This window comes from Podarcis bocagei (genome assembly GCF_964188305.1).
Source record: "Podarcis bocagei genome assembly, chromosome: 5".
Classification (NCBI taxonomy): Eukaryota; Metazoa; Chordata; class Lepidosauria; order Squamata; family Lacertidae; genus Podarcis; species Podarcis bocagei.
The window spans coordinates 72,545,414-72,558,323 of record NC_138129.1 but is presented as its reverse complement, the minus strand read 5'-3'; the positions used below and the strand labels follow the sequence as shown (position 1 = coordinate 72,558,323).

The window sequence follows — 12,910 nt, the reverse complement described above, 5'->3', positions numbered from 1 at the left end:
TCCCTATTTATCCACTTGCACCCGGGGGTGCTTTCGAACTGCTAGGTTGGCAGGCGCTGGGACCGAACGTCGGGAGAGCACCCCGCCGCGGGGATTCGAACCGCCGACCATGCGATCGGCAAGTCCTAGGCGCTGAGGTTTTACCCACAGTGCCGTACGCTACCCTAAAACGAAGTCCCTTTATTGCAGTTAACGAGGCAACCACCGTGGATATATTATGGATGGAAAAGAGCTCAGTGTCTCAGGGTGAAGGAATTTATGTCCGTGAAGATGTCAAGGACAGGCTTTTTAATTTTTAGGCATTTACAAAGCTGAATGAAATATAAATTTGGGAATATTGATAAGTTGTACGTACACATGCTTTGGGGGGAAATCTTCACTCACTTAATCCTTTTTTTTTTTGAACTGACAAAATGCTAAATCCTATTTTAATCCGGCTCATCCAGAAATCTAAATCCCTCAGCAAACGTCTCTCACTTAATATGTTACATTTCATAAACCCTACATTTATCCCTTAAGCCCTGTCATTTCTGGTCCTCTACTGCACCTGCTCAACTGCAGCTATTCATTAAAACCTACAAAAGGAGGAGAGAGATATTTGGCGTTTTCGTAAATTTGGCACCAGGAGCCCCAAGAGAAATCGGCTTGGAGATATTTTCGCTTGAGGCAGAACTTACCCACAAGCCCACTGAGGGCCACACAAATGGCCAGAAACCTTCTGCAAGTGGAGTAGGCAAAAATGGTGGGCTCTATAGATGGACAGATGGACATTATCCCACCATTCCTCCAAGGAGTTCATGGTTCTCCCCTCCCCATGTTATCCTCACTACAACCATGTAGGGTAGTTTAGGCTGAGAAAAATTGACTATCCCAAGGTCACCCTGCTGAGCTGCATGATGAAGCGGGAATTTGAACCAGAGCCTCTGAGATCCCAGCCCAACCATTGTACTGCACATACCAAATGTTTTATGAGATACAGTGGTACCTCGGGTTACAGACGCTTCAAGTCACAGACGCTTCAGGTTACAGACTCTGCTAACCCAGAAATAGTACCTCGGGTTAAGAACTTTGCTTCAGGATGAGAACAGAAATTGCGCGGCGGCATCGCGGCGGCAGTGGGAGGCCCCATTAGCTAAAGTGGTACCTCAGGTTAAGAACAGTTTCAGGTTAAGAACGGACCTCCAGAATGAATTAAGTTCTTAACCCGAGGTACCACTGTACACTGTATTCTACTTAGCACTTATGAATCCCAGCTAATGATCTGCTCCTCTTTCCTACAACTTTCCAAATGGACATGTGTTCTGTGTTATTTTCCCCATAGCTTAAAGGCAGAAGATGCAGCTTCTGAAGAGAAATATTTCTTTTTTCCTTTCACAGCTAGCCTTATGGCCTTAAGACTCGGTCTGCTGCATATTCTTCAAAAACTGTTTTTTCCGTGTCGAACTTACCCATGCTTGCCATCGATAAATCCACTTCTTCATCTTTTTTTGCTGAAATGAGATAAAGTGGGGTCTTAGCATAAGAACGTTAAGAAGGGCCCTGCTAAAGCAGACCAAGGCCAAATGCTTCTCAAGTATCCTCTGGAACCGAAAGCATGAACAACCCACTCACACCATTGTCTTCTCCAGTATCTCTTATTCAGAGGTTACACTGTATTACACTATCTGAGTTTGCTTGTTTTCCTTTTCTCTCCCCATCCCTTTTTCCCCTCATGACTTTTAGATTGTAAGCCTGCGGGCACGATCTCATGTTTCTGATCTGTGTACAGTACATTTTTTAGACGCTTTAAAATAAAATAGCTATAATTCTGTTTCCACGTGGAGGTTTCATAAAACGATGAGGACTAGTATACCTCATGAATTTGTTGAATTCCATTTCAAAGCCTCCTTTCGTCAATCAATTTCAGTGGGTGAGCTCTAGCCTGGGGGCTGCGGCTGCTAAAATCTCTTCCATTCGCAACTTTATAAACCTTTCTCATGCTCCCCACAAAATATTTTTCCCTGAATTAAAAGGCCCCCAAACACTTTAAAGTTGCACTTTGATCATTTTGGTTGTTCTTTTTCATAGTCAGGAGCTTCCGGCAGCCAACTGGAAGCCGCGCTTTGGTTGTCAAACATTTTTGGAAGTCGAAATGACTTCCGGAACCGATTCCGTTCGACAACCAAGGTACAACTGTACATGAAAACATCACAGAGAAATGTTGTTGGGCATACTGTCACACGTATTGTTGCCTGGCATCCAAATTCCCAACAAATTACTTTCTTTAGTTCCACAGTTCAGCAGTATTATACTTACCAGCACTTCTTTGCTTCCCCTTGGGTGAGCCTTTTGGTGATCCTTTGGGCGACTTTTTAGGTTTTGGAGATCCTTTAGCTTTAGGTTTCTTCGCTGAACCAGGAGCAGAACGTGGTACGGGAGTCTCTGCACTTTCAGCCATTTTGAAAGATTTCTGCCTGGAAAACAGGTGACACATCAATGTGGATAATGAGGCAGAATTCAGGGGGGTGGCTTAAAAACTCATTCATAACATGATAGTTACATCCCATTAGTTGCGTGACAGAGCTGGCTGAGACTGATGGGAGTTGGTAGTCCAAAACAGCTGAATGGAACCAGGTTGGCAAAAGGTTGCCTTTTGTGCTACTGAGGCAGAACGATGTTTGCTTCAGTTTAGCCCAAGTAATTTTGCTGCTCCAAGCAGTAAAATTCAAAAACCTGCACCCCAAAATTCCTTGCAAAGGAGCCTGAACTCAAGGCTGGATGAGGGCCAATAAACTGACTCTGAGGTTTCCAAGTGTGCATTCCCTGCTTTTGATGGAGTGAAGGTTCATAGTCTGGGGGGGTGCTCCTGGTTCCACCTCTATCGCTAGAGGCCCAGACTAGGAGTACATTTTACCTCACCACTGTCATCCATGTGCTAGTCCCCTCCAGACTGGTTTACTGCAATGCACTCTTTGTGGGGCTGCCCTTGAGGTTGGTTTGGAAGCTTCAGCTGATGCAAAATGCAGTGGTTTGACTCCTCACTGGGGTGGGACATTGCCAACATGCCACTCCACTGTCAAAAGACTTGCACTGGTTGCCAATTAGCTGCCAGGTTAAGCTGAAGATACTGCTTTGGTGAACAAAGTCCTATACAGCTTGGGACCAGAATAGCTGAAAGATAGCCTCATTCTTTATATATCCAGCTGATCACTGTGATCAACAGGCTAAGGCTTCCTACAGATGCCATCTTAACAGCAGGTCGGCTCTGCATAAGAAATTGGGCCTTTAATGCTGTGTAATCCCTCCCCCTTCCCTGAAAGGCACCATCTTTGTTTTCTTTTGGCACCTACTGAATACCTTCCTCTTCCAACAAGCCTTCCTGCCTCCCTCTGATTTTTCCAAGTCTGAATCTGTACTGAAATTGCTTTTCAGATTTGCCACTCTAGGCTAGTTTTGGAGGAAGGGTGGGATACAACTGTAACATACCCTCTGATATTTCTCTGATGAAAACAGGGATATCCTATTCCATAACAACAAACAACAACAACAACAAGTTTTATTATTTATACCCTGTCCATCAGAGGCCTGGGTTGCCCCAGGCACTTTGGGTGACTTCCAACATAGATAAAAACATAACAAAACATTAAACATTAAACCCTTCCCTATACAGGGCTGCCTTCAGATGTCTTCTAAAGGCCGTATTAGTTACTTATCTCCTTGGCTTGCAGGGGTTGCCTAATAATAATAATAATAATAATAATAATAATAATAAAGTACAGAGGATGCTCCTTGGGTTGAGCATAGCTGTGCGCTATTTGACCTTGCAAGGTTGCTTAGGGCAAATCTATTAGGTTACATGCTGTTTCATTAACACTCCCGAGACAATCAACACACCTCAATGTGATGCCGGGTTGGACTAAATGGCTGACTGCATAGTCCTTCACAACTCAAGTGATTCTACGATGATAAGACAGGGGTCTAGGCAAGGGGCTGCTAAAGTCGTCAAGCTGGTTGAATAGAAATCATAGCTCTGCTAAAGCAGCCGGTTCTGTTCTTAAGAACAAAGCATTAATGAATCGCTTATACAGAAAAGATGAATGGAGGAAGATTTTTAAAAAGTGTATGGGGGGAATAACTCCAGCACCATCATGTGGAAATGATGTGCATAACAGGACACGAAATAGCGGCTTCATAATTTGAGTCACTGTTTTTATTTATTTTTCAAAGTGTCTCTGTGTTTAACCCAACGCTATTCCAGAAACAGAATTCTAACAAAGCAGATGACAAAAGAGATGGGAAACATAGGATGCAATCCAACCCAAGTTAAGTGCTAAGCCTGATGTCACATGGAGAGATTTGAGCAAATGCTCGCTTCTTTCCCAGTGTGACTTTCAGGTAGGTTTGCCATATGTCCAGAATTTCCCAGACATAGGTGGTACCCAGCCCCAGAAACAGTGGAAATTGCTGAAACGTCCAGAAAAACTCAGACAAACTTTGCCAAAGAAAGCTCAACAACTTTTGTGTCCAGATCTTCTCTTTTTGAAAGATGGCGACCATACTTCCAGGGTCCGGAAAAATCACAAGGATGACCCAAGCATCAAGTTGGTGGCTAGGGAAGCTCTGTCAGTCGCCACTTTACAGGGAACTGGGATAACCACAGATTGGAACATGTGATTTGCTTCTCTCTCAAGTCATCCAAACAGTCTAGTCACATGAACAAAGACAACACTGGCGTTTCTGAGATTAATCACAGAGCTAATTTTAGGAAAGCAGTTTACAAGGCAAGGCAGAAAGTTCCTAAAAACAGCTACTTATCAAACTGATTGCCCTAAAGCTATGGTGTATTGTTTTTGTTGACTTGTTAAAAAATGCATGTAACTCTGATCCTTCTTTTTGAGTGCTGAAACTTTGGAAAGTGGAAAGAGAATACCAGATATCAAGAATGAGTGAGAGGAGCGCATCAGTAGCTAATGGCTACAATCAATAATGTTGGATGGCTGGGCAGACAGTGTTAAGAAATAGCCAGAGCTATGTAAAGTAGGGCAAAATAGAAACTGCATGATCGTACGAACCACACCCCAAAAGCTCAAATACAGACAAAGCCTTCTAGAAGCGTGATGATTTTGGTCCATGGTGGAAGGCACAAAGGAGCGTCTCTTCAGGGCTATATGTGTACCCTCGGCCATCAGGACCTACTTTAAGTGCTAGAACTTCAGCCCTGTAATATGTGAAATAATTACAATAGCTTTGTGCATGTTAAATAACTCCCCTAGCTCAGTAACCACAGCCAGACATGACACAACCAAGATTACAGAAGAACATCTAGATCTGAGGGTGTGGTTTATGAAAAGGTCCTGCCACAATCTTTTTACTCTGAGTCAATAGCAGGGAACAGCTCTTCAAACTCCTCCTGCACTCTTTGACATGAGTGTTGTGGAACAGAACGATAAAAATTAATGCAGTTCACTTGAGGTGGAAAAAAATCCCAATAGATTGTGACCAAGGCTCCTAAGGGCCTCTACTGTTTCCCTACAACCTTTATTTAGGTAGACAATGTTTGGTCTTTTGGAACCGCAGCTCAAAAATATAATTATATTTTGCTCAACCCCCCCCTCCCCCGGTTTGGGCTAATTAAAAACACTTTTCCATGAAACTGTCATCTGAGCAAAAGGTAACTGTTAAGTGTTTTAGCTCGGGTGTTTGTAGTTGTGCATTTAGCCAACCTAAATATTGAGTCATGAAATAATGTTTAGAACTGACAGTGCATTAGTAGAACTACAGGCGGCTGTTAACTTTGTATCTAAGTATTTTGTATTAACTTAAAAGTAACAAAAACAGAGAAGTATGTTCTTCCAATTATCTAATGGGCTGAAATAGTTAGCGTTATGAAACTAAACTACCATGTTGCTAGGTGCTCAAGGGGAGGAAAGTTAATTAGTTATCAGCAAAGACATGGATGATGTCTGTACGAAGAAGGAAGAACGATTAATCGGTGACCAGATTGAACTATTTAAACATCACGTTTATGTGCAGTACCCATTAAAGACTGTAATTTATTTCATTATGAAAGAACTGAATCATCAGAATACACAGGTGTAAAACATGAAGTTCTTTTTAACAAATGTGCTTGACATCTCAGTCCTTGAAGATCCATGCTTCTGTCAGAAAACAAACTGCCTCATATTTTTACAGCTAAAGTCTGAAAAGATATAATATCTGAGTACTGAAGTGTTCTACTATCTGAGTGTTTTAATTTTAACCTTGAAATTTGTACAGCAGCCACATAATATATTTCTATGACTCTGGTATTTTTTTTCTGAAAGCCCGTGATTTCTAAAAACCCAGTTTGTGAATCCAGGTAATGGGAAATGAAGGTATGAATGGGGTATGAATGGAGAGAAACTCAACCATTTCAGTGAGCGCATCATGAATGGAAGAGGAGAGAGAGAGCGCTGTCAAAAACTGGGGTAAAGAGAGTGAGTGTGATGTAGAGATGTGTTGGGCCAGATCCGGAGAGACCAGGTTTTAACCAGGGTGACTTTGGGCCAGCCACAGTCTCTCAGTCTGGCCTACCTCACAAGGTTGCTATGGGGATAATCTCTACAGAAGCAGAAAACTACAAAATAAGACAGGTGTCCTTTAACTAGCCAGCCAGCTCCTCCAATGAGCTTCCTGCGAAGACAACTGCTGTGCACTTGGCCCTAGGAAGGCCTTGCTGCTAATATACTTAAGGTAATAACAGTACTCAAGTCAGGTTAATCATTTCAATATTTTGCATCATGTGGAATGGAATCCTGTATCATTTGAAAATGAAAGTGGGGGATCTTCACCATGGTCTGTATGAAAGAGAGGGTTTAGTACTAAATATCAGAGGCTGCAGACCATGGTCATATCATTTTAGGCTGCAGTTCTTTACACAACTGTACACAGGAATCCTGCAGGTGATAATCATTTTACATGTTTGTTACTGAATGGATTTACATTGTGCACTGGACTGCTGTGCTACTTTGTGCCTTTGCAACAGGAAATATGCTCAGAATATCACTGCCAGACAAGCAGCAGCAGCATGTGATGAAATACACTGCGATCCACATAAGTTTGGGTCACCATACTTTTGTTAATCTTTAAAGCACCACAAGTTTCTTTGGTTTGTTTTGCGGCAGCAAAATATCACTAACCCTCTGGAAGTAATCTGCTTGTACATTTTTTCAGATTTACCGTATTTTTCGCACCATAGGACGCACCGGACAATAGGATGCACTTTGTTTTAGAGGGGGGAGAACAAGAAAAAAAAATTCTCCACCTCTCTGCCCAGCGCCCCTTCAGTGAAGCGGCAGGAGGCGCTGCACAGAGAGGGGGAGAACTTTCCCCCTCTTGTTTTCCCGCTCTAAAACAAGGTGCCGTTTAAGGTGCGTTCAGGCGGCTACGTTGGAAGCCTGGAGAGCGAGAGGGGTCGGTGTGCACTGACCCCTCTCGCTCTCCAGGCTTCAGGTTCCTTTCGACCTGCTCTTTGGGGCTGGCGGGGGGAAGCCCACCACCAGCCCCAAAGAGCAGGTCAGGGAGCAGCGGAAAGGCGCAGTGGAGAGGCTCCTGCCATAGCCGCGTGACACCTCTCCAGCCGGGAGAGGGTCGCGGGGCTATGGCTTCTTTAGCCCCGCACGCGCTCTCCCGGCTGCAGGGGTGACGCGCGGCTATAGAGGCTCCTGCTATAGCCACGCGTCACCTCTCCAGCCGGGAGAGGATCGCGGGGGGCTGCTTTAGCCCTGCGAGCGCGCTCTCACGGCTGGAGAGGTGACACGGGGCTGTAGAGGTTCCTGCCATAGCCGCGCGTCACCTCTCCAGCCAGGAGAGGGTCGTGGGGCTATGGCATCTTCGCTCCATAGGACGCACACACATTTCCCCTTCATTTTTGAAGGGGAAAAAGTGTGTCCTATAGAGTGAAAAATACGATACCCAGAAACAAATTTAAGCAACTTTCACTACAGATCTATGTTTTATAGATGCCATGTGGGGTAGAGAATAGTAAGGGTTTTTGAGTGCACATTGAAACAATTTTAATTTTTTTAATATTCTTTAGTTCTCTTTTTTAAAAAAACTTTGCCTTCTGTCTCTTTGAAACATCTTTGCTCCATACGACAGGCATATGTCACATGCAAAATTAATATTTGAGAAACCTTCATATCTCTCCCAACCAGTCACTCTGACTGAGAAAACATCAACCAGTTTTTCTGGGCCATTATCAGGCTATATCTCCTGACGTATTACTGATCCTGCAACCGTAATGTGTGATTTAATTATTTATTTTCCCCCCTTCCTTTCTTTAGGATCAGTTTTGTGCAGTGCTAGAAAAAGAGGTGTGCCAAAACTCAACATGAATGCTTCCACTGTTCTCTTATAATGGCAATGGTGCGCACTTGAGAGGTGCTGGAACTGAGTTGCAGTGAAAAAAAGCCCTGGTTTTGTGAAATATTCCTCAGTGTCAGGGGCGGGGAAAACTTGTGTGACCTTCCAGTCAGCATGGCCAATGGCCAGGGATAACTGAAGTTGCAGTTCAGCAACGTTTGGAGAGGAACTGGGTCCCCAAACCTGCCCTATGCAGATTACCACTTTTCTTGACTCTGTAATTCCCCTACCCTGACACATGTGTTGAAAATGATCACTTCACTTGCAGGTGCAGCTGATTAGTAAACTCCCTGTGTGAATATGCTGCCATTGTAGTCAATAAGCCTCCACAGTAGCCTCTTCCCAGTCAGTAGCTCTGGAAAAGACTTCGCCAGATGAATGAAGCATCTCCGGCTCTTGTCACATCTACACCATACATTTAAAAAGCATGCCCTCACCCAGAGCATTCTGGGAACGGTAGCTCTGTGAGTGTGGTAAATTGCACTTCCCAGGATCCCCTGGAGGGAAGTAATGTGCTTTAAACGGTGTGGATGTGGCCTCTGCAGGGTTTCCCAAACCCCAAAACTTGGGTTTCCAGCTATTTTTAGACTACAGTTCCCACCAACCCTGACCACAGTTCCAGCTAGCTAGGAATGATGGGAATTGTAGTCCAACAGCAGCCGGAGACCCAAGTTTGGGAAACCCTGAATCAAGCAGTTCTGTTTCTTCCACCTCCTTAAGCCAGAGGGAAGTAGCACAGTGTAGGTCGGCCGGGAGTTCACATAAACAGCTAAACTTGAAGTATAATTATGGGCTAGCTGAGTGTTTAGATCTGAGCAGGATGAGAGCATGCCATCAGTTCCCCATCTATGCAGTGGGTGCAATCAGGGTTCCCCCCCCCCAGCTGGAACTCAACGGTGGGCGCCATTGCCATTATAAGAGAACAAGGGAGGCGTTCATGAAGAGTTCCAGCCCCTCTTTTCCCTAGAAAAACAGCACCGGGTGCAGTAGTATATTCAGATTGGTGACTAGGCATGCACAGCACTGCTGAAAGTGCATTTCTAAGGAATTAGATGAGACGGCCATGAAACGGAAGACTTTGAAGGAATATCACGGATAAAGAATTAGGGCATGCTTGCACACTCTGGCTGCAACCTGCAAGCTCCCGGTCAGCGACCTAGCTGGCTCCATGGGAGACTTGGGATGCCCCAACGCAGCTGTCCCCCTCCCCCCGCCCGGAGTTGCACTGCCCTCGTCCCTCTCCGCTCCTTACCTGCTTTGCAGCGTCCCCCGCCCTCCGTCCGCTTCCCAATCTGAATGCCGCCTTCCTACAGCAGGCGTCGTTCAGTTGCTATGATCAACAGTTGCTATTAAAGACTGGCAGTTGCAAGAGCCAATAAGCATTCGACGGGCTTAACCCGCCCCTCCTGGAGGAAAGAGCCATTGGACGCTTCTACAAACGACGCTGGGAAACATCGAGAGGACTACAACTCCCAGCATGCACTTGCTTTGGCCTTCTCGCAGCCACAGGTGGAAAGAGGAGGGGGAATTGTAGTTTTCTTTTTGCGCAGGCTTTGGGGTGCGATTCATTGGCGCTCGTTGCTGGCGCTTCCTTTGAAGTACCAAACGCCCACTTTTCAGCTTGCAGGTTTTTTTTTCTTCTTTCCTTGAACCGTTTGTATTTTATTTCCAATTTTATTCCGAAAGATAAAACGCGGTGAGCCATTGGGAAAACAAGAGAAGGCAGCTGGATGACTGCAGCAAAATATGCCTTCGCGTCTGTGGCTGGCTTGCTCATCTAATAACTTTCAAGAGCTTAATTATACTTGAGCGTTATTTGGATTACATCTGCGGAGATGCAGTCAAAGGGAGCTATTCAGAGCAGCTCTCCCCTAGCAAGAGCTTGCTCCCTATAATTGTTACTTTGTGACCGAAAAGGAGATTTCATTAAAGATTCAGGAACTAAACTTGCATGCAGTTTTGTTTTCTTTCTTTCTTTAAAAACATTTTATTAAGGATTTTCTTGTTTTACAGAAGTAAGTGTAATGCCTCGTATTTATTTTTTTTCCATGTAACATTTTTACAAATCCGTTTCATTTGTTGAGGCATTAGGGGGAGAAGAAAAAAAGAAAAGAAAAAAGAAAGGGGGGTGGAAAGAGGGAAGATGGATGGGGGTGGGGTCGGGTGGCGGTGTTTCTATTATGTTTAATGTATGTAGAGTTCGGTGTCAGCGTTGCTCGTGTTGTTCACTTGTATTCCTTTGGTGGTGAGAGGGAGGGAGAGAGAAGGAGGAACAACTGACAAAATTGCTGTTACATAAAATGTTTTCACAAAGACTGTGCAAAATCTTTTTAAAAAACCACGTATCTCCAGACATCTTTATGACACCAATGTATTTCCAGAAACTTTTTAATAACAAAAACAATTTCCAAGGTGGGCACTGGTTGATACTTATTTTGGGTTATATTTCTAATCTTATCATTTGGTCACCATCTTTTAAAACAGTGGCTATGACGAATAAAATGAATAAATCTCGACATCTTGGTACCAGTGAGACTGATCTTGAATTTCTAAGTTGATTGTAATGGGTAATGCAATAACCTACAGCAAAAAAAGGAAAGAAAATATTTACATTAAAAGTTTCCCTAAAGCTATACTGCATTGATACATTAATTACAAAGTAACGGTAATGCCAATACAGACTGTGTAGAGAGCCTTTCCTTCACTATTCAATAACTCTAACCACATCCGAATTTCCTGGGTAGAAAGCAAGAACTATAGGAAGTTTTGTGTACTTATTCATCTTGTGCTTAATTTCTAAACTACAAAGTGTAGAGGTTTGAGTCCTCTTGAAATCACACTTTCTGCCCTGTGGAATTCTTGTCCCAATCCCTTGGATTCCACTGGGATTTTAATAATTATGAGGTGGAAATATACTGCGCATTATGAGCTTAACAATAAATCTGGCCATGGTGGGACAGCAGCTGTAGGTGAGATAACTAAAGCTGAATAGAGGTCATAAGAATCATTGTGTGTAGAAGAAGAAGAGTTTGGATTGGATATCCCGCTTTATCACTACCTGAAGGAGCCTCAAAGCGGCTAACATTCTCCTTTCCCTTCCTTCCCCACAACAAACACTCTGTGAGGTGAGTGGGGCTGAGAGACTTCAGAGAAGTGTGACTGGCCCAAGGTCACCCAGCAGCTGCATGTGGAGAAGCGGAGATGCGAACCCGGTTCACCAGATTACGAGTCTACCGCTCTTAACCACTACACCACACTGGCTCTCACACTGTACATGAGGAGACAGGATTTGGATGCTCCCAAGTTTGCTACTTTGGAGTGCTTCTGGGTCTGCAGGTGTGCCTGGAAGTAGCTCAGATGGCAGTGATGGCCAGATATGCATTCCATAGCCCGTATCCTATGAGAAAAGTGCAAGTGTGTAATGCTATCCAGTCATAATCTAAAACCTGGGGTTTATGTGGCCATAAACTAGAGGCTTGACTGCTTTAATGCAGAACACAAGGGGATGCCCTTGATAACTTGATATGGAAGCTCCATAGCTATAATATGTTTCATTCACAGAACTGCAGAGTTGGAAGGGACCCTGAGGATCATCTGACTCTAGTCTAATCCCCTGCAATGCAATTGTCCCATATGGGGATTGAACCTGCAACCTTGGCGTTATTAGCACCACTCTCTAACCAATCGAGCTATCCAGGCGGTGTAAGGGCTTGCCACCTCACCCAGACAGGTCACAGGGGACACTATGCCTTTGTTCCAGCATGTGACCACCTATTACCCCCCGGGCACCGTTCAAGAAGGGGCAGATCTTGGTCTATTAGGCACTATGTATACCACAGATACTGCCTTCCCTCATTTCTTCCACCACTAGAGTGTCCTTATGACATCAGTACAACAAGTTCAAACAGCAAAAGGGATTTAGAAAGTTATTTTTAGCTGAGCAACCATTGTGGCACTCCCTTCTCCCAGAGGTCTATTATTAAAGTACTGACTCTCAATACTTGCTGGAAGTACCTTTTAGTCTACAATAGTAAATGCAGCTCACATTCTGCCAGGGATGTGCGTATTCCCAGGGTGCTATAAATTTCCTCTCTCCCACCCACCTGTCCGCTCTTCCTCAGTAACATGTTGGACGCCTTCCGACCTGAGGGGCTCATCTTCCAGCGTCATAACTTTTATATGCCTGTTGCCTTTGTCCATGGAGTTTTCTTGGCAGGGATACTGGAGTGGCTTGCCGGTTCCTGCTCCAGGTGGATCACGTTTGGTCAAAACTCTCCACTATGACCTGTCCATCTTGGGTGGCCCTGCACGGCATAGCTCATAGCTTCTCTGAGTTATTCAAGCCCCTTCGCCACGACAAGGCGGTGATCCAGGATGGAGTCCTAGGAGCCTACACAACACAAAACACTTGGAAATGTACATCCAGTTTTTCCCCTTAATTTTTTTTGGTTATACTTAAATTTCACACTGGGCAATGCCCATTAACTTTGGGGGACCCAGGGCCTTCAAATATTTGTATGTGTGTGTC

The 12,910-nt window shown here is 44.4% G+C and overlaps 1 protein-coding gene across 7 annotated transcripts in view; it reads right to left on the bottom strand.

The window, feature by feature from the left end:
* The window catches only part of DNAI3 (dynein axonemal intermediate chain 3), a 66,284-nt gene that overhangs the window by 25,505 nt on the left and 27,869 nt on the right, over nt 1-12,910 (bottom strand). For 5 of the 7 annotated variants that reach the window (XM_081193996.1, XM_081193993.1, XM_081193990.1 and 2 more), the window contains 2 exons: nt 2,296-2,453; nt 1,449-1,490 (listed from right to left, as the gene is read on the bottom strand). In XM_081193996.1, coding sequence (XP_081050122.1) covers nt 1,449-1,490; nt 2,296-2,437 — 184 coding nt within the window. In that variant the 5' untranslated portion in view covers nt 2,438-2,453. Of the gene's footprint in view, nt 1-1,448; nt 1,491-2,295; nt 2,454-9,634; nt 9,742-12,910 lie in introns of those variants that run through there. The other 2 variants (XM_081193991.1, XM_081193992.1) reach the window with 2 other exon arrangements.